Genomic DNA, 20,688 nt, shown 5'->3' with positions numbered 1-20,688 from the left:
CCAAGACATTTCATCATCCCGTCTGTATGTCTTTTCCACTTTTGCGTTGACAAAGGCTGGATGGAAACAGTTAATGAGCCAAAAGCCTGTTTGAATAAGAAGTCGCTGTAACAATCTCTGTCCCAATTAGCACGCTTTGGTTTTTAAATATTCCTTTTGTGCGAAGCCTAAACACACATGAAGACTCACAAAACGGTCACATTGAAAATTTAATAGGCTTCCACAGTCATTTCCTTCATTTATTTAAAATGTCGGGTTCCCTTTTTTTCCCCCTCTCTCCCTCTCTCTCAATCTCTCCCTCCCTCTCCCAAACCCCGCATCTCCTTTTTGAAACGCTAGAAATCTGAGAGGCATGGCGAGGCATTCCGCTGTGAAGGGAGCAGCATTTACAAATACTAGACCTAATTCCTTTGGCAGCAGCTCAAACTGCTACAGACAGACACATAATCAGCTGGGGAGTGTTAGCGCCTCAGCCCACTAGCAAACACAGGACCGAGCCCTTGTTGTGCATCGCTGCTTTTCAGAATAAATATCCCGATGGAAAATACAGTGGGAGGAAAAGGGGGTATTCATGTGTTTATAGCTCTTTGTTCAGTCAAAGGCGCAGAAGGGGGAGAGGAACAGTGGCTTTCTTTGCTGTTTTTACCGCTCAGTCTTTCTCAATCCCCTCTCCCCGCCTGCCTTGCTCCTTCTCTCCCTCTCTCCCTCTCATCTTCCACTGTACCCCGCGTGTGTTGGTATTCATACAGATGTTTGGATTTGAGTGGCAGTTCCTCCTGAGACTGTGCACAAGCGGCTGACTCGTCTCATCTGCATTTTGCATCCGAGGAAAAAAAGGGAACAGAGAGCGGCAGAAAGCATCAGCAGGCAGACAGGCCCTGTGTGTGTGTGTGTGTGTGTGTGTGTGTGTGTGTGTGTGTGTGTGGGTGTGTGTGTGTGTGTGTGTGTGTGTGTGTGCGACGCCTGTTGTTTGGGTTTTTGGCAGCTTAACTGGCCCCAGCGCTGCCTCCGTGTGATGTTTAAAGGACATTTCAAGGTCATGCATTCGACAGGCCCCGCCGCCTCTGACGTATTAAACATTTACACGTTTCTGTAGCCGGATGAATTATAGATTGAACATGCAACGGAACAGGCAACAAAATGGCACCTTTGTGGTCTTGGTAATAGACACATTAGGGTGCAGATACACACACACACACACAAACCACATCCCACACGACAGACAGCCACTTCCCCGCCTTATCGTATCAATAGAAACACCAACACGGGGACGGCCAAAGGGCCGACCTTGTTCCATGCAATGTACCAAGACACTGAAGACACGTATAGAAGGTCTGCAGGCCCATTGTGGTCAGCGGCTGGTAAATATCAGGGCAGATGTACATTAAGATCAAAACGCGCTGACATTTCATATCTTAAGAGATCGGAACCGTCTCTTCGGGAATTATTCAAGGAAATGTAGATCACGAGGTCGATAAGTGGAGAAAACCGCCTCCTGCCTGCCTGTCTGTCCGTCTGTCCGTCTGTTTGCCCGCCTGTCTGTCTTTCAGTCAGTCAGAGGGGTTTGGTTTGCGTTTTTTTGATGTAGCAAACATAGACGGCGAGGCTGCAACACTTGCCGGCAGTTATCAGGGCACAGTTTGAGATGCTAGGTCTGATAATGGAGGAGGTTTTTTTTTTTTTCTCCCCCTACAGAAAAATGGATTCTCGCTGTCGATGCGTCTCCTTCCCCCTCCCAGCACAGGGCCGGGAAGCCGTTCCCGCCCAGTGCAACTGGATGTAGAGAGAGCCGGACGCGATAGCCGATACTTATCAAGATTGATAAACGTCAGGCAGCGGGCTTAGACCGCACCTGCCGAGTCGCTGCTACGACGACAGAAAATATTCACAGCGAGAGAAAAATGGAAGCGGCGGAAAGATGAGCTAGTATTATCTGTCTGGGCGTCGATAGACTGCTGCTGTGTTTCCTGTATGTTGCCTTCCTGGCACGTACATGAAGTAGGAATCCTTGATAGTCAAAATGCAGGTATTTTCAATTACAGTTCATTGTACAGCGATGGTGGTGGGGGGTTGGGGAGATAATCTCCTTGTCTGAATGCACACCGCACTTAATGGCTTAGCTGCTGCTGCTGCTGCTGCTGCTGCTGCTGCTGCTGCAGTGCTGCAGGCCTCCTCCAGTTTCTGCATCGGTATACACCAAGGCATTTGTGTCGCAGCTCCCGTCTGTCCCCTCCCGCAGCAGAAGCCGGGTCTAGATTGCACCAGTCGCGCACGAGGCTGCGGCGAGATTGGATCGTAAGAGAACTAACGCCAAACGAGGGTGTAATGGCTTGTGCTCAGCAACTTTATGGCATTTAGAGGGAGACTTCAAACGGTTTTGATGGTGCGAAATTGTTTGTTTGCTGCAGTAGCAACAGATTTAAAGTGGACAGTCCCCAATCTGATATGAGGCTCATAAGAACAGTGAGGGTTGACAAAAAGTACAAGATATATTACATAATCAAGGCCCCATATTGTGATGAATTCGCTTTCAATTTTATTTTTCCAGATATGCTTTCAGTCTCTCGGTGAACTTCCAGGAAATGAAAAAATTCTATCCTTTACTTATACTTTCTGCTCAACCTTTCAGAAAGTGTGCAGTGAAAAACACAGGGGGCTGAAAAATAATTTCCCTCATAGTGAGACAAAAGAGGCTAAATGAAATTATCGCTAGGGGACACGCCTGCTCTACATAACACGTGTAAGTCCAACACGTCCGAGTCGCTGCCCTCCTGAAAACCGCTCACTGCTGGAGACGGATGATGGACGGCTGTCCTTTTCCCTCGCAGCTATTCGATTACATAAGCTCCGGTTCAGCGCTAAATCAATAACCAGATTAGCTTGGCGCACACACACACACAGCCACACCCTCACACACCACCCAGGGCCATGGAATGAATTCTCCAGTACAGCGGTCGCTGGTGTCTGTGCAATTCTGCTCTATGCCTTTGCTGCAAGGTAGTCTCTCTCTCTCTCTCTCTCTCTCTCTCTCTCTCTCTCTCCCTCTCCCCCTCTCTCCCTCTCCCTCTCTCTCTATCTCTCCCTCTCTCTCTCTCCCCCCCCCACACACACACACATACACACACACACAGGCAGCTGTGTCGGAGATGCAGCTGATGGGAGGAAACAGTGATTAGATTAGGAGGAGCCCTGCCTCCCTGCTCCTCCTCCGTCTCCCTTGTTCGCGGCGTGAACGCGGCGCTGTAGGTTTTTGCTCTTATCGTGTGCCTCCAGGCTGTTTATAGCTTTTTAAATACCTGTTCAGCAAAGCCAATATTACCACTTCCAGCCTTGAACCAGTTTTAATTAGTACTCCTGCTGTGAATTATACAGCGTATTGAATTCAGTCGAGGAGTTTACATCTTTTATATTCTGTTGCTGCAGGGACAGTTTTCTTATGTAGACGCTTTTTCTTTTTTTCTCTTCTATTTTTCAAACGCAGCTCCACAAACCACTTTGTTCTCAAACGCTGGCTTAAGCAAGCAGCCTAGTTTCATGCATCGGCATGGCATACCACTAAACTGTTCACTTCTGGCTACATGAGGTGGCCACGTTAAGGCGAGGCGTCGCAGTTGGGCCTGTGCTAAAGATAGGAGACGGCTCCAGCGGTTGGTCGCCTGCACAGGTGCACTGCCAGCATTCACCTCCCGGCTACTTGTGGAGGTGGCGTCCTCACTCATGACACGCGGCGCTGCTGACTCAGATGGAAGTGACTCTCCGTCTCCCCACCCCCACCCCGTGCTTCAGTTTCTGTCTCCATGTCCCACATCCAGGTCAGACTAAAGCTTCTTCAGACCAAAATGGAAAAATGCACTGAAGCACAAGTTGACATGCAACACGGAGCGGAGGAGTCTGTCTTGTTGTGTTTCTCCTGCCAACAGTGTTGGGAAGATTACTTTGGAAATGTAATTTGTTACAAATAGAAGTCAAATTTAGTAGTAGAGTAACTATTTCAATTACGTTATCAAAGTAGTAGTAGAAGTAGTTTTGAATATATATCTAAATTTTGAATAAATGCTCTCAACTGACAGTGTTGAGCTTCCAGCACTACTCAAAAATAACAACATCAGAATAACATTGGCCATAGCCATAACAAGGTCAGATAGCAGTCCCTCTTTTTACTGTGAGATTATTTTTTTTCCTGATATCTGCACAGAATATATTTTTTTATACTTCCAGCACTGGAACACGTTTTTTAATTGACACTGTCACTGCCAACTTTGAAATCACTCAGACTCCCCACTGGCAGGCGAGTGGTAGGGGGCGCAGCAATTCTGAACTTGATCGGAGAACAATCAAGCGTCGGAATGGTATCAGACTTTCATCTGTGGATGGAAACGGGAAAGGACTACGCTCGTGCCGAGCCAGTGCACAAGAAAACCATGCAAAGCTACGAAAATAAAATGATTAAACGTGGAGCCCAGCATTTTTTGTAAAAATTGGTCAGATGTAATTAAAAATTTTAATCATGAATAATTCCACAAGTAACTTTCATTGAATTAGACATTTTTTCCAGTAATGTAACTGATTACAACTATCTTTTTTGTAATTAAATGCAGAACGATGTTACATGTAAGTGGTTACTCCCCAACACTGCCTGCCGAGTGCACTAATTCACTCATAGACCAGGTTGGGGATTTTATTTGGATTCTCCTGCCTGTCAGAAAGGATCCTTTTGTTTTTCAGCCCCTTCTCTCCTATCCGCCACGCATCCTTTGTGTTGATGTTAATACTTATTGAATAAGCTCGGCGCGTTTGAAAGATATCATCTCCAGTAAAACCTTTAGCCGCGCTAATGACATTTAATTAAGGGAAGAATCCCACACAGCAGATGAGACCGTCATTTAGCCTCTTTAATCCGGCGGAATGTCCTCGCAGCCGAGCGCCTCGACAGTGATCACTCCCATCCGTCACACCCGGGGATTACAGCAGGACAGACAGCGGCGCCCGGCGTAGACATCTCGCTGATTTGACTGAGCCGAGAGCCGAGAGGCTGGAGGAGCCGCCGCCGCCGCTAGAAATACTAACAAAGGTTGGCAAGCTGTTGATGGGGATTTCATGTTCAGGGTTCAGGGGAAGAGCACTGCTGGGATGATGGCACTGACCTGTCTTCAGGTTTGGACAGAGGGACTGGAGGTCGGGGGTGCGAGGGACCATCCCTGGCACCGGAGTGAAGCGAGGGGGAGCCGCGATGGGGCCCTGAGAGCCCCAGACTGTGAGCGCGGGACGGCGGACTCGGGCTGACAGGCAGGGCCCGGTCCCAGCGCTGCGGGCCTCGCTCAGCCAAGCAGCCAGGCAGGTGTCCAGCTGATCTCACACCCCCACCAGGGAGGAACTGCAGAGGACTAGTCAGCGGAGCTGCACAAATTGAAGTGTCATCTCCAGAGTCAAGATGCTCACCAATTTTCTGCATGCGTTGGTGCAGAGTTGGGATTCAGCCAGTGGACAAATGGCTCCAGTTCCGCCTACAGTTTGGCTCGGCGAAGGAGGCTGCGGTGTGCGTGTGTGTGCGTGTGTGTGCGTGCACACGATTATGCGTGTGTGTGTGTGTGTGTGTGTCTCTGACTCTGTGTCAGTTTGTGAGCGAGACAGACAGAAAGAAAAAGTGTCTGCGTGCGTGTGTATAGATAACTGCAGGTCCTCGTTTGATGTCCTTGAATAACATTCCGTCTTTTGACTGCCCACAGTGCAACTTGAAAGTTTTTGCAAAAACTTTCTTAGATGAAAATAACTACTTATATTGACCATAGAAATCTGAATAGATGAAGGTTTTCATCATTTTTAACAGCAAGCAAAAATCAAACGAAAGTGGATTTTCTGAAGCCTAAAATCTGCTCATCCTATTTTTTGAAATGTGAACCTTAACATGATTTTATAGATTCTGCCCGTCACTGTCTCTGGCCAATGAACTATATCCTGCCGTCTCTTTTTACCCCTGACCTTCAGCGCTGGTTACCCGAGAGCTGTGATGAAGCACGTTAGAAAGTTTCATCGATCCCTCTGAAAGAGCGACACATCACAGAAGGGAGGGAGGGGGAGAAAAGTCGAGCCCAAGTTAAAAGAAAAATTGCTTATGTACACATCCAGCGCATGGTCTGAAGCATTTAATATTCTGAGTCACACAGAGAGGGGAAAAAAAAGAAGTGGAGGAGGATAGAAGAAGAGAAGAATCCATTTGGTAAAGTAGATGCAGATCGATGAGAGTGGAGGCAGTCAGGCCAGAGTGTAACAAAGGAGGGGTGTGCGTTGCTGAGAATCTGCAGTGTGCGTGCGTGCGCGCGCACACGCGTGCTCGAGGCGTCCCAGATTACTTTCTCTGATTGATCCGGCCCAGCGTCCGTTTGACCTGCAGGACATTTCAGAGCCGGCAGATGCTGCCAGAGGTGGAGAGATGGCAGGAGAGATGAGCGGGAAGAAAAGAGGAGGAGCGGTGGAGAGAAAAATATAATAAAAAAAAATCAGTGGCGCAGAGAGCTGCACGGGCCACTTGGCCGCCTGAGAAACTGAGATAGTAAAGTTGTATTAATCCCTTTGTGCCTCGCTCAGTTACACGTGAGCCGCCAAGTGTGAATGCAGTGGCTGCAGCAGACGGACAAAAGGGAGAATTCATTCAACCGTAAATTATCTGAAAAATAGAATCTGATTTTCCAAGAGGAGGTTGTTTTTTTTTGTTTTGTTTTTTTAAGTACCATTACCCCGATATTAACCTGGCAAAAAAATAAATAAAAATTGTTCTGCAGAAACAAAGCAGACGACAGATGACGAGGCAAAAGTCTAACAAGTCAGCCGGTTGCTCGCTGGCTCCATTTTGTCGCTGCCAGGCAGCACGTCCGTCAGTGGAGGGATCCTGCAGCATACTGTCTACCCCCGCAGTCCCTACAGCATCTATCAATCCCGGCCAAGTCAGGTTAAATTGATTGTCTGAAGGAAAGGCGAGGAGCCTGCACCGGGACGGCTATTTAAAGCGGTGGTTTATGGTGCGCGCAGAAAGGAAGGTGAATGCTGAAAAGGCAGAGAGGGGGAGGGGGGAGGAGCTCCTTGGGTCACCGTCATTTTAGCTTCTAAGAGAAAAGAGATTCTTCATCATCATTGCAAAGTGCGATCAACACGCCTAGAGTGACATTGTCACAAAAAGTGCTTCTTTCTCTGGGATTTTTTGTGAACGGTAAAGGTCCCCCCCTCCCTTCCTACCCGGCTGCGGTGCTCTCACGCCATTGGTCCGGAGCCAAAAGGAGACAGGAAGCACTTTTGAGGCATCAAATATTAATGGCGTTATAGAGTGTATTGATTATATAATAACTTTTCCGAGAATCTGAGCAGCGACTGAAATGTATTCCCTGAATAATTGAAAATGTATCCATGAGCAGTTTCTCATCTCAATGGCTGGCGAATGTAATTGCGTGGCGCCATTATTCCGGTGTTATTTGAGATTTTATCGGAGGGCACACACGCGTGTGTATGCGTGTGTGCGTGTGTGTGTAGTGAGTGTGAGTGCATGTGCGCTTGTCTGATGAATGAAAGGACAGCGAGGATACGGCGGAGCAGGAAACACTGTGAGAATGTGTCGGTGTGTGTCGGGGGCCTGTGTTTGTTTTGGAAATGGGATGTAGAGACTTGAACGCACCTCACGAGCGATTGCTAATAACTCCTTTCCGCCGCGCTGTGCCTTGGCTGCTGAGATGGACTCGCTTGCATTTGCTTGCCGCTTTCTACATTTTCTTCACCGCATTTTCCTTTTGCACGTGGCACGGCGGCGGCGCCGCACTGTCTTGCTTGTCTGCGACGTGCCATCCCCCCCCCCCCCCCTGCCGCACACCAGCGCTGTGCGAAATGACGGCTTGGCAGAACGGCTGAAAAATTGCTCTCCGTGTTTTCTCCCCCCCACCACACACACCATCCACCTCTGCCTAACGTTTCCTTTTTTCAGGGCAGCTTATTTGTGACTTGGAAGAAACTACGGGCAGTGCTGTTGCGTTGCGTTGTTGCCCTCCGCTACTAAAACAGATGCTAGTCTGTGCGTTAGGAGGCTGCAGACTGTAGCCAGTCCCGGGATTGTCGCCGTTGCCGGCCCCCGGTGCTCAGGGTTGCAGCAACGCGCAAAGCATGAAATCGCTAACGCTGATTTTTTTTTTTTTTTTTTTTTTTTTTTTTTCACATTTGAATCAAAATTCTTGCCATTTATTATTTCGTAATTACATTTTCCAAACGCAGCTCTCCAAAAATGTGACCGCTACAAACCAATGTGACCCCCCCACTAGGCTAAAACAAAGGCGGCTCGACTGGATATTTTCCATGTCATTATCTCCGGGACGTCTCAATATGGCCTGTTACCTGTCAGCCCGGCGGGGAGAATATTCCCGCCGCCCTCTCCTCCACCGTGACCTGCCTGCCCCCTCCTCGCCGTCTTTTTTCTGGCCTCTCGGGCTGACAGTTCACTCTCATTTAGACCTCCATTATGCATTCCTGCCTAAGTTTACAAGACACATTGACAACAGAACATGCAGGGAGTCTCTCTCTTTCTCTCCCTCCCTCCCCCTCTGTCCGCCCCGCCGCTGTCTCTCCCCCTTCTTTGAAGTATTGGAAGTGTCTTCCCCATTACTGAGCCCTCGCCTCCTCTTCCGCCTTCCATCTGATCCCTCACTCCCTCTCCTCATCTCTCTGAAGGAGTAAATGAAGGCAGAGGTCATCCCTCCTCTCCTCGCTCCTCTCCTGCTAAATTGGCTGCTTGTAGCATCCATAGATAGCTGCGGGCAGTTAAGCCCCCCCTCCCTCGACTCGACTCCCACTCCCACTCCCCCTCCCCCTCCCTCCGCTCCGGAGAGCGAGTGAACAGACTTACTTGCTCATTTGTGGCATTTCTGTCTCTCTCGACCACGGGCTTGTTTACCCACAGAGCGCAGGAGGGAAACCCTCATTATAAACTCCGCCAAGGTCACGGCAAGCCGCCACGCCAATCTGCCGGCTCTCCGACGGCGTGCACGCGCGAGCAAACGGCGGAGATTCCGCGCCCCCGCGCCAATTCCGTAGCGGGCTAATAAATAAACACTTTACCCCCGTTTTTTTTGGAGCTCGGCAATCCAAAAGTCAGCGTGCGGGCGCGATTTTGGAGCAATTTGAATTATGCAGTTTCCACCTCCCTAATAATCGCCGCAGTTATTTGCCCCCTAATGGCAAATTACTCATCCGAACCAATCACGCAACCACAAACAAAAACCCCGAGCCGCCTCGCTTTGTTTTGGTCTCAGCAGCGGGAGGACTGCACTGGAAGGTGTTACTGTATATTCACATAAATACAAACAATATTTTTATTCCCTCATGAGCCGCCATTTTACCCCTCCATCACCTCCGAACACACCCGCGAGCCTGACGTTGTTTCAAGTGAGTGTATGATGCTGACTGCGGGCTGTGGTCCCTCCTCCTCCTCCCCTCCCTCCCTCTTCCCCACCTCCTCCTCCCCCCCTGTGCTCCGCTCCATAGGGGTCGACAGAGACACAGTGGCGTCAGGCAGAGCTCCCACAGCTCCAGGGCTGGGCAGAGAAAGGATTGCTGACGCAGCCAAAGATGGTAAGGAGACGACCGCTGCCAAATGGATGGCCCGGCCATTTTACACACCCATGAAGTAATATGATCTGCTATTGAACTGTGTTAACACAAAAGGCCGCTCCGGCTTGGCGATGCTGCTGACTGAGACAGTTTCAAACCGGGGCGTAGATTGATGGATGGCTCAGCAGACGAGGGGCGGGGAGAGAGGGAGGGACGGAGGGATGGAGGGATGGGGGAATACAGGGAGGAAGGGGCCAGGCTTGTTTGCAACTCATTGGAGTCTTCCATGCGTATGAGAAAGCTGCGGTGATGTGGTAGAGCTGGCGGATGTCTTAAGTTGTATGGAGGCATTTGAGTTTTTTCGCTATTTGTCCTTTACAAGCTGATAAGACTGATAAGTGCTTAAGCAGAAAACACCACAATTGTCTAATGGAGTTCTGCTTCAAGCAAATGAAGTTGCTGCAATGTTCACGTTAAACCGAGACACATTTTAATTTTTTAGAAGTCTATTGATTCTGCTCTGGACTTGGTATCCTCTATCTGTAGATACATTGACAGTGTCAGCTGCTGCGTTCCCTCCCCACGCTGTGTTTTCTGAGATTTCCTCAAAGAGGAGCGATGAAACTCGAACTTGAATGTCTTTGCACACAAGAGAGCAATTTCACATCATATATTCTTTCCAGTATAATGTTGGATTCGCATTCATGGCTCGGAAACAGCCGCTCAATCAGGTAACCAGTTTTATATGGAAAACCCAGGCTGAATCCGTCCTGACAGCTCTTATCCTCATATGAATTTTTTGGGACTTTTATCGAGACTTGCAAAAACTTCTTTTCCTGCGCTAGTCAGCACTGAGAATTCCCTCTGTTGAATGCACAAAACTAAATCACCATAGCCGTGCCATGACAGTTTTAAGATCAACTATATTTCACAACATTTTTTTCAAACAGAGGTTTCCAACAACGACGACGACACGTTTGCATTTCCAGCAGTATAAGGCCACTCCCCGCTTCGCTGCTGCTGCTGCTGCTGCCGCTGCTGCTGCTGCACTTTGGTGGAACTTTTAAACTCGCAAGTATAGACGAAGTAACATCTTGAGACTGAGAGCTTGAGAGGAACTGCGTGTTACACTGAGCCAACAGCGCGTGCAGCGAGTTCCGTTCACGGCGCAAGACTCCACAGTGGGAGAGCGGGGGCCAGCCGGAGCGTTCACTAGCAACATGAAGTGTACTGCTGAGCAGCACAAATGCTGGTGGGCAGGGACAAGGAGAGGAATATAATTGGCCACTGGGACTCGCCAGGTCCCTGTTAATTAGAGGCAGCCATTTTGGAGTAAAAACTCCTCAGAAAGCGTCCCGTGGAGTTGAAAGTCTCTTTGACAGAATGGAGCCCAGCAGGGAATGTAAACAGATTTAATAAGGCCCTCTCCAATCAACTCTGTTGTAGCTTGATACTATTCTCTCTGCCCACCCCCCCCTCTTTCCGCTCCGCCCGCCTGCCGCCGCAGCCCCTCCGTCTTCCTCGGCCTGTCTCGGTGCCTCTGTTGTGGCGGAGTGGCGAGCGAGCGGGAAGGGATACTGTCACAAGAACAATTTGAATGCGGCTCTCATCTTGAGAGCTTTTAGACGTCTCCGTGTCTGTTTGTTTTCCGTCGTGAGCCGCCGTTGCCCTCCCCCCCGTCTGAGCGTGTGCTCCTCCGCTCGCCGCCAAGTGCAAAAATTCATAGAAGTTTGTGTGGCAGTGTGTGCGTGCGTGCGTGCGTGTGTGTTGGTGCGTGCGCTAAAGGGTAGGATCGCAGCTGAGGACTGACGCCGCTGTTGGTTCCACTTCCAAACACGCAGGCAGAAGAGAAAAGCCACACTAAATTATTTGAGAGGGACTGTTTTTTTTTTCCAAGTGAGAAAACAAATAGACTCTTCAATTATGTAAGCCACTATATGCCATTCCATTGCAATGTTTTTCTGTCGGAAGACACCATCAGTTTCGCTGATAAAGACCATAGTCTGCTCAAGCCCTTTGAACAGCGTCATTAAATTGATTTGCAGTGTTTGAGGGTTTTCTTCTTTATTTTGCTGTGAAATGGCAGACTACTTTAATGATTCCCGAAACTCCCTCGTGCAAGCCCCTTTATTACTATATTATACATTATTTTCCAAGTCTGTACCTATATTCTATGGCCAGACAAAGATTTGTTTAGTGGCCTATCACCTCGTTTATCACCCGCTCCCTGTTCAGCCGTGCACCAAGTCAGGTGGATGAAAGTGAAGGGATTAAAGCTGATGAGTACTCGGATTGTAAACGCCCAAAATGGTTTCGAAAACTATTTCTGGACAAACCTGGGAAATTTTTAAATTCCGCTTTGAGCTATATTATTAGAACACAGGTCCAGGCTTTTGATAATCCAGAAATAGAATGAAATATGACTCGTATGCCGTTCCTCTCTCGCTAGAACCAGCCCTGCTTCCTGAGCGCAGCTTGTCCGCGTGTACTTAAGAATAGTTAAAAATAGACCCGGCGCTGAACGGTTGAACAGGGGAGAGGGGAGAGAGATCTAAGTGGGGACTTTAAAATTTTGATTGAATTAGACGAGAATATTTGCATCTTAATTTGGGTTTCAGCGGGTTGGGTCATAGCGGTGCATGTGGCGCAACAACATGGAAACTAGCGCGTTTCTAACATATGGGCTAGGACCAGGAAGCAGCCGACGATTCAATCCAGGAGACATTGTGCACATATAAGAAGATGATGCATAAACCTCTTCATCTTCTACCGGTTCTACCAGTCGCCCTTATGGAAACAAAAAGCTGCCTCCTGTGCGCAGTCTTTTGCCGTGGACAAACACAGGTCAGGAGAGTGTGGCTTTCTCTTATGTTGTTGTTGTTCCATTATAATTTCAGTATAATTTGACAATTAGTCTCTCCACATGGCTCTTTACATTTGAGAAACTTAGTTTGAGCATTAATCCCGAGTGGGCACTCAGGCCTCTGAGCAACAAAAGCAACTGGTTTTGATCAAAGTGACGTTTCTTTATGCAAATGGCAAATAATTCCACTTCAAGCCATGCTTTTTGTTGGGAGGAAAGTGTTTGCTCAAAATAAGCGCTTGTGTTAAATATGCATTTGAGCACTCTAGTAGAAAAGCAAAGTGCAATTTCCCTCCTCCTCTGTCTCTTCCTCCTCCGACTTATGACTTTTCAACCTTCGTTTTCATGTCCTTGGCTGACTGCGCACTGGTTGTGTCTGTGCACAATGATCTCAAATGCTTTGCATAAACAGATATATTAAAAAAATAAAATAAAATGTGTCCAAGTCTGTCACAACAGCAGCAGCAGCAGCAGAAGCAACAGTCAAACTCTTAGCTGAGAGGCTACCCATGCTGCCGTCCAATCAGAAGCGGTCCTGACCACACTAATAAGACCTGTGTGTTCACTGTTGTCTTGTTTTAATGTGTCGAGATGTGAAAGTCTACAGTGGTTTTGTGAAACATGGAGTTTGTGATTTCATACTTGTTTTTTTTTAATGTGCGTAATGCATTTACACTGCCTGCAATAACCAAAACAGTGAAAAAACTCTCAGACTGATCTCACCAGTTCCTAAAACCTTTGAATACTTAAAATAATTAATAGTGTAACTAACATGGAACACTTATGTACACTTATGTTTGTGTTTGAATAAGTAAATCAATAATCATGGTTTTTAAAAGAGTTAATTAAAAAAAAAAAACTATGCTACATATTAAGTGTTTCAAATTGCTAAATAAGCCAGAAACATTTTGCCAATGAACACTGTCTCTCTCCTTCTCTCTGTCCTCGGCCCCTCTCCTCCCTGCTCAACCCCTCCTCCTCCTCCTCCTCAACTCCCTCCTCGCCACGCTGCTCCAGATCATCAGTAACATGGAGGCCCCGGTGACAAACGGCCCCAGCGGAGGAGGCAACACGGCCAACGGGCCGACCACCAACAGCCGCGGCTGCCCCTCGCCCATGCAAACTGGGCCCTCAAACGACGACAGCAAGACCAACCTCATCGTCAACTACCTGCCCCAGAATATGACCCAGGAGGAGTTCCGCAGCCTGTTTGGCAGCATCGGCGAGATCGAGTCTTGCAAGTTGGTCCGCGATAAGATAACAGGTAAGACAATAAAAGTTAGCATTTTGTTTTTTTATTGTGAAATGCAAAGGAAATTTTCAAAGCTAACAGTTGACGCCTAGTCAAAAACGCGGACCCTTTCAATAGCATATTCTCCTCCTCACCTGGTGGCGCTGCATCAGGGATTAATGCATGGAATAGACGAGCGAAACAATGAACAATGAGGCAAAGACACCTGGCTCATCTCTCGGTGAATGCCGGACAATTTGCCTCGAGCACACGTATATGTTTGTTTAGGTTGTGTTTACCCACAATACCCTGCTTTGCTGTTTGTTTCCTACATTTGGTTTACTTGAAGTAGACCGAGATGTACGTTTCTAGGGAGGATGAGATTCTTTGATCCATTGGAGTTTGATTGCACATTAACACCTCCCCAAACAAACCAGAATGCAGCCTCGAGGGCTGACTGACTGTATGTAGATCCGACGACTCGGCTGCATGCAGTATAATAGATGCCGCCACAGGAAATGAAAGCACCACAATAAACATAAAATCTCACACATACGTAGATCCGCAATCTGCCACACAGACGGGAGTGAAAGAAGCTGAAAACCCTGCGAAAGCGTTCTAAAAATAAGAAACAAAACTTGGTGTATTTGGCTCATTATGTGCGTTGCGCTCCGCACAGAGAGATCCGTCTTTGCCCTCCGCGCGTGTTCAAGCTGCGTGACTCGCTGCAAAGTGCCACATGTTCTCCAGAGGTGTTTAAATTAAGCAGCACTTCACGGTGCTAATCATGACTGTAATCTGGGCGTAGTGACTGTGTGGGTGGCCGTACAGCAGATGGATCAGGGAGGGGTTGGGGTGGCGCTGCTCCCTGATAATGCTCCATAATGGCTTTCATTTTAGATCCTACTTACTGACACTCTTCTCTTGATAATCTCATTAAAGAGCACCAAGCAGGCAGGCGGGCGGGCAGGCAGCCGCGCACACCAGTAGAGAACCAGTCGAGGCGACCAACCACACACAAATAGGCAAATAGGAAGCCAAAATTGTGTTTTCCGCTAAGAAATAAAGTTGAACTGAAGAAGCCAAGAGGGAGGACAATTCCAGCGCTAAACCAGCGATGGCCACCAGCCCAGCCGCTCCTGTCAGTTTCCTTTCCTCCCGGTCTTTGAAGCATTTTCTGCAACAATTCCTCTTTAGGACCATCTCCCCTTCCACGGTAATGGGCCACAAAATGGAGCCTGAGAGTCAGGCTCACCGGGATAATGGAGGACGGTGTGAGCAAAAATAACACCCGGAAACTACATGCTATCATCACCGTGTTCTCTCATATTTTCCCCTCCTTCAAGAGAGATTAGCCAGGCGGCGGCGGCGGCGGGAGCTGCGAGGAGCCCTCGGCTCGCGGCTGATATTTGGCGAGGGTTTTAAAATAACAAAATTGCCGTAAACTTACCGGGGCCCCTGAAAAGGGGGGAACCTCAGAGAGGTAGGAAGCGTTTGTGTACTCATTCCAGAACCTTCACGGAGCTTTGCAGCTCGGCGCTTGCAAGGTTCTGACTCGACTTTTGCGTCAACCAAGGAATTTTTAAATATATCCAGCCCTGCCTCCGTCTTCCCCCCCCGGGGGTTGTATTGCCTGCGTTGCACTCCCATGGGTGCAATTTTCCTCATGCAACCTTTTACACTAACAAAGTACAGATCCCTGTTCTAGCTGGGAACGCCAGGGGGCTTTTTTTTTTTTTTTTTTTTATTCTGCTCAACAGTTATTCAAATTTTCAAGAGACAAAGTCTTTAAGAGGAAGGGCTAAATGTATGTATGTGTTATGTATGCCTGCTATAAACACGTATGCCGGCCTGATTTCCATACATATCAAGACTGAAGAAGAATGTTTCCGATAAATCCTCGCCATATTCAGGACTGAATTGGAAGCCTTGAGGCTCTCCTCCGTCACCCTGACTGACTTGGGCCTGGTAGAAATAGCCACCGCTTGGTGTCTTTCCTGCTCCCAGCAAGACCTGCCTGCCTGCCTGCCTGCCTGCCCGCCTCCCCGCCCCGCCCACCTGCCCGCTCGCACAGCTACCTCTGCAGCCCGCTGCTCCGCGAACATGGCAGGAACACGAAGGTTAATCTTTTATTTAAGGCTAGCTCACACGCACCGAGCCGCGCTCCACCCACCGACACCGTGCCGCGCACGCTCACGCATCAGCCCCCCCCCGGGGGCCGTCACCTGCGAGCTCCCCTGTCTGCCAGTGTGCTCTGAGAGAGACAATGTCTTGAGAGGTTTGTTGTTCAAGTTAAGTGTTTTTTTTTTTTTTTCTTCCCCCCGCCACCGCTCCATTCACATGCACTCTTTAAATAGAGGAAAGAAGGCTATGCTATATATGCTTACGACAAGGGCAGGCTGTACTTTGAAAACGCGGCGTCTGCGCCTGCACTTAGCGGCGGCCGCCGTTCAATCTGGCTTCTCTCGAAAGGCGCAAAACATCAATTTAAAAGCGGGAGATTGCGAGTGCAAAAGCTCGTCTCTTGAGCAAAGCTGGAAGCAGAAACTCATCACTCACTGTATATGTTGTCGTAGAGCCAAAGGAGAGACAAAAAAAAAAAAAAAAACAGAGAATGTGGACCATGAGAGATATTGATCTACACTCCCTGAATTCTGCAGACTGCAATGGAACAGACTGAGTTTGTCAGCAAGTCATTTTAGGGATATTAATTCTGCCTGTGCAGCGTTCTGGGGGTTTTCTTGGACTTCTAGTCATCATCACTAAGGAGAAAAATGATTTCATTTATTACTGCACAGACATATTTGTGATTTTTCTGTCAAACTGTAGGCGTAGCCTTTGGTTGGCTGGCTGGTTGTTGCTATATGTTGGTCTCTGTTCACCTGACTGCCTTCTACATTCCACTAGATTTCCCAGCCCTTCAACAGAGCACTCCATGGACCTTCTGAAATTAGAGCTGCCTTTTTTTTTTTTACCCCCTGGTGACTACACACGAATTGATTCCAACCTCACACCCTGTAAAATCATGAGCAGAAAAGAGTACACGGGCGCAGCCAAAGTGCTCTCGTCACCTTTCCGTCTGTTAGTTTTTTACATGGGATCTGGGGAGCAGATGCAAATCATAGTGACAATGTAGCAAGCCAAGCAGATGTTGGCCATGAAAAATAGATGTGGCTGTGATGTCAGAGGATGTGGAGTAGTTGGCGGCAGAGCACCTGTGACAGACAGCAGCTCCACTATCACGTGAAAGCCTGCGGAAAAATAACGGCGCTCGTGTAAGGACGGGTTCACCTTATTTGTTGAATATTGTAGGTGACAAAAATTGCACCTCCGCAATTTGATTCATTAGTTCCACTGTTCTGTTTCCATTTCAGCAACATCTTGTGGGCGCCATAAATATTGCCCACATAAAATATACATCCAGCCATGATCTCCAAGGTCAGCTGGTGGAGCCCAACCCCCCCACCCTCACCCCCAACCTAAGATCTCTCAGTCTAGCAGGGCAGATAGTCTGATGCTCACCGTCGAAACCTCAGAGCGCCCACAGCTGTTTTTCGCTTACTGAAATATACATCGATGCAGCTGCGATATACGCAACACATTCGCAGGCCAAAGTGATTCTCCTTGTGTTTTCCCACATGCTAAAGAGAGTGAGGCCACAGTTACAACCATATGTCTCGCTTATTCCGACGCCCGAATCTGTTTACTGTCATCTTCAAGTGGTTACATCTTTTTCAAGCAGGCTTATGTTTAAGGTCCATTTGATAGTTGTATTAGGGCTCATTTTAATCGGAGACCCATTTGTTTTCTGTCCTGTTCCTGTTTGGGCTTTTAAACTCTTGCTACTGTATTGTAATGGATACCTTATTTCACCCTTTCAATCTAAAAGCCCTTGCTGGATAAGAAAAAAAACAGTAGGCTAATAAAAAAAATCAGAAATTTTCTGACACACACTGATCTTTTGCCTTTGCCACTGTGTGTCTTCTTGTCTTTCTTTTTTTTTACTTTCATCTGCGCATATTTAACCAGTACAGTCAAGTAGTGCAGTCTAAGAGGACAATAATATGAGAATTTAATTCCCTGAAATCTTCTTAGATCCTGATGAACATTAGACTTTTTTTAAACTCTTAGAAGTACAAAAAGACACGAAAAGGAATTTGCTTGCTCATTGTCAGGGACTAGCTTTAACCATTATGTTTGCCTTCTAGCCTCAATTTTTTGGGGGCAAAAACACACAAGTGTATCGGTGCCTTCCGCAGTGCCAAACCGCACACGTTTCCCCCTTAATCCCCGGCAAAATCGCATCAGGCACAGAGCTGCAGTGTTTCAGTGTCGCAAGCGGGCTGCGCGTTTATCTGAAACCTTTCACCTGAACTGGGCTGAGGGCTGAAGATAGCGTGAACAGAGCTGACAGGCAAAGAGATGAAGCGAGGATTTGACATCTCCAAAGCCAGGTATTAAGAACGGCTGCCGGGCTCAGAAGTGCAGACACAAGCAGCCAGACACACATTAAAGTTTCAGAGTCTCCCGTCCAGAGAGCGCCGTCCCGTCTCTGGGCTCTCGCCGTCCCCTCTGCTCTGCCCACCCCGAGCTTGTCCTGGCCTGTCCACTGCTGGCTGTCCTCGGCTCTGCTTCTCCTCAGACGACTTCCTGCGCCGCCTCACTCCATCCTGACTGACCTTTACGCAGAACAAAGAGGTTGTGACTTCTGCCCCCTGTCTCAACCTCGGGTCTGGAAGCTGAATCTGCCTCCGGGCTGCTTCCTCTTCCTCTGACCCCCCTCGACCCCAGTCGAGTGGCCTGCACCTGGCCGGGTCACAGCCAGATGGTCTCCCTGTCCCCAGTGCTTCGGGGTAAAAAGAGAAGAAGGGGAAAAAAAAAAAAAGCCACGGGTGTGTCGGCTCTGTGCTGAGTCAAAGCAGGTGCAGCCGAGTGGGCTCCACAAATCTTGACGTAACAAGGTTATCCAAGACTTCATTGGGCTCGTCTGTCTCGCGGCTAGCCTCCTTTTCTCGGCAGCGCAGCCAGCCAAAGCAGCCCACACACTGTAGACTGCAGTCCACTGGCCTGAAGGCTCGGGGAGCCACTACAAGGGGGTGGTTTGTGCGTGCGTCTATTCGTCTGTGTGTGTGTGTGTGTGTGTGTGTGTGTGTGTGTGTGTGTGTGTGTGTGTGTGTGTGTGTGTGTGTGCTGTCTCTGAGCCTCTACGTGGGCAAGTGTGAGTCTGTGCGTGCGTGTCTGTTGGGCCTTGGGAGCTGAGAGTGGGAGCCTCCGGACTGCAACAGTGGCTGCTACCTTGGCAACCTAGGAGGGAAAGATGTGTTGAATGAGTGAGTGGGAGCGGGATCTACAGTAGATGCATGTATGTGGGGGATGTGGCTGTGTTTATAAATTTGGATATTTTAAACAGCCTGAGCAGATGCCACACTATTTATTTTTCTCTATAGACGTGCAGCTAATATTTAAGGCACTTCTTTCTCTTTTTTTTTTACACAACAATTATGTTCATTAATATAGGATGTACCCGCTAATCTTTCATGGGTAGATATTGAAGTCAAATTAAAGGAAGGTGGATTTATTTTTGATGAGCGCTTTCAAACAGGCATATTTCCAAATTAAGGGGAATGTTATTACAAAATTCCCCCAAAAAATAAATAAATAAACATGCAAGCAAACCAGGGCTGGCTTTGCAGCAGCAGCAGCAGAGGCAAAACATCGCAGGCTTGAAAAAAAGATGTTAACACATAGTGTGACACGCCGGCTCTCACAACGTGCCTTTTTACATTTTTTTTTTCTCACCTCCCTTTTATGTCATCATAATATGTTGTCGAACGCAACGCTGACTGAAGAGATTTTTTATTTTATATATATATTTCATTTTTTTGGGGGGGTGTGGGCGAGTTGGGACTTGACCTCTCAAGGTGCATTAGCATCAGCGGCTCGCGGCGCTGATGGCTCTGGGAAGCTGCAACTCCCACTTGCCTCTTCTTATACATCTGACCAGCCGTGACAGCAGAATGACAGGACGGCGACGCGGCTGACAGGGTGTGGGAGTGGATGGCGGGGCTGCCGAGAGAACTTCTTAACGGCTTCCTTTTTTTTTTTCCAGACAGAGCGCCATCTCGTATTCTAGCGCGGAAAGAAAACACAGCATCTGTTTTGGCAAAGTAGTTACAGCTGTCGAAATTAACTTTTTGAGTCTTTGAACTTTTACGCTGGCAGGGGAATTGTATCAAGAACAACAAATTTCAAGGGGGCGCATTGTTAAAAAAAAAAAAAAAAAAAAGGAAAAAGGAAAAATAAGAGTCCTCGAGCAGCTCTGCGTTTCACTGGCTAGCTAGCACTCTACATCAAAAGGAGCGCGTGGCGCATCGAGCGAGCCTCGCCTGATGATAGCGGGAGATGAAGATGCTTTCATGTCTGCAGGACAAAGCTCTTTGTCGCATAAATGCAACAACAAAAAAAAATGGCACAAAATAATGACAGGCGACGTGTAGCTGGAGCGAACATACAAGCGTGGCACGCGTCACTACGTCCGACATGATTATATGTCTGCGGATGCAACAGAGCCGTGCATGCGTCATTTGTTTGAGCTTATGTACAAGTGGGACGTGCCGGTTTTGTGATTTTGCATAATGTGAATATCTGGTCTCCAGTGTGTGTGTGTGTGTGTGTGTGTGTGTGTTCTGGGGGGAGGCGGGTGGCGAGCTGAAATGACACAGTGGGACCAGCAGGCTGGAATCGTGCTCAAAGTGTACTCATTTTCTCATCTCACACATTGGGCAACCTGCTGCACCTCAGGTATCAAATAATGGCTTAGTCACAACACCTCGCTAACACACCAAAGAGCTCCTCACTAGAAATAGCAGCGATTTTACCGCTGGGAAAAAATATGCCTGACTCCCCTACACAATTTATGTCTGATTGCGGCTGATAGCCTGCCAAAAGAGTAAATTAGCCTGCCACCTCTGCCTCCTTCCACTGGAACATGTGTAGATAACATGCTAGAGAA

At 48.1% G+C, this 20,688-nt stretch overlaps 2 protein-coding genes across 3 annotated transcripts in view; one reads left to right on the top strand and one right to left on the bottom strand.

Moving 5' to 3' along the window:
• Positions 1-20,688, bottom strand: part of agbl4 (AGBL carboxypeptidase 4) — a 350,340-nt gene that overhangs the window by 266,764 nt on the left and 62,888 nt on the right. The window lies entirely within an intron of this gene.
• Positions 1-20,688, top strand: part of elavl4 (ELAV like neuron-specific RNA binding protein 4) — a 73,789-nt gene that overhangs the window by 20,084 nt on the left and 33,017 nt on the right. For both annotated transcript variants that reach the window (XM_076022926.1, XM_076022924.1), the window contains exons 3-4: positions 9,517-9,603; positions 13,463-13,709. In XM_076022926.1, the coding sequence (XP_075879041.1) occupies positions 9,517-9,603; positions 13,463-13,709 (334 nt within the window). The remainder of the gene's footprint in view (positions 1-9,516; positions 9,604-13,462; positions 13,710-20,688) is intronic.

Source organism: Nelusetta ayraudi, unplaced genomic scaffold (genome assembly GCF_046127955.1).
Source record: "Nelusetta ayraudi isolate G7.1 ecotype Tasmania unplaced genomic scaffold, CSIRO-AGI_Nayr_v1 ptg000013l, whole genome shotgun sequence".
Lineage (NCBI taxonomy): Eukaryota > Metazoa > Chordata > Actinopteri > Tetraodontiformes > Monacanthidae > Nelusetta > Nelusetta ayraudi.
The sequence above is the reverse complement of the archived record's forward strand: the minus strand, read 5'-3'. Positions and strand labels throughout refer to the sequence as shown.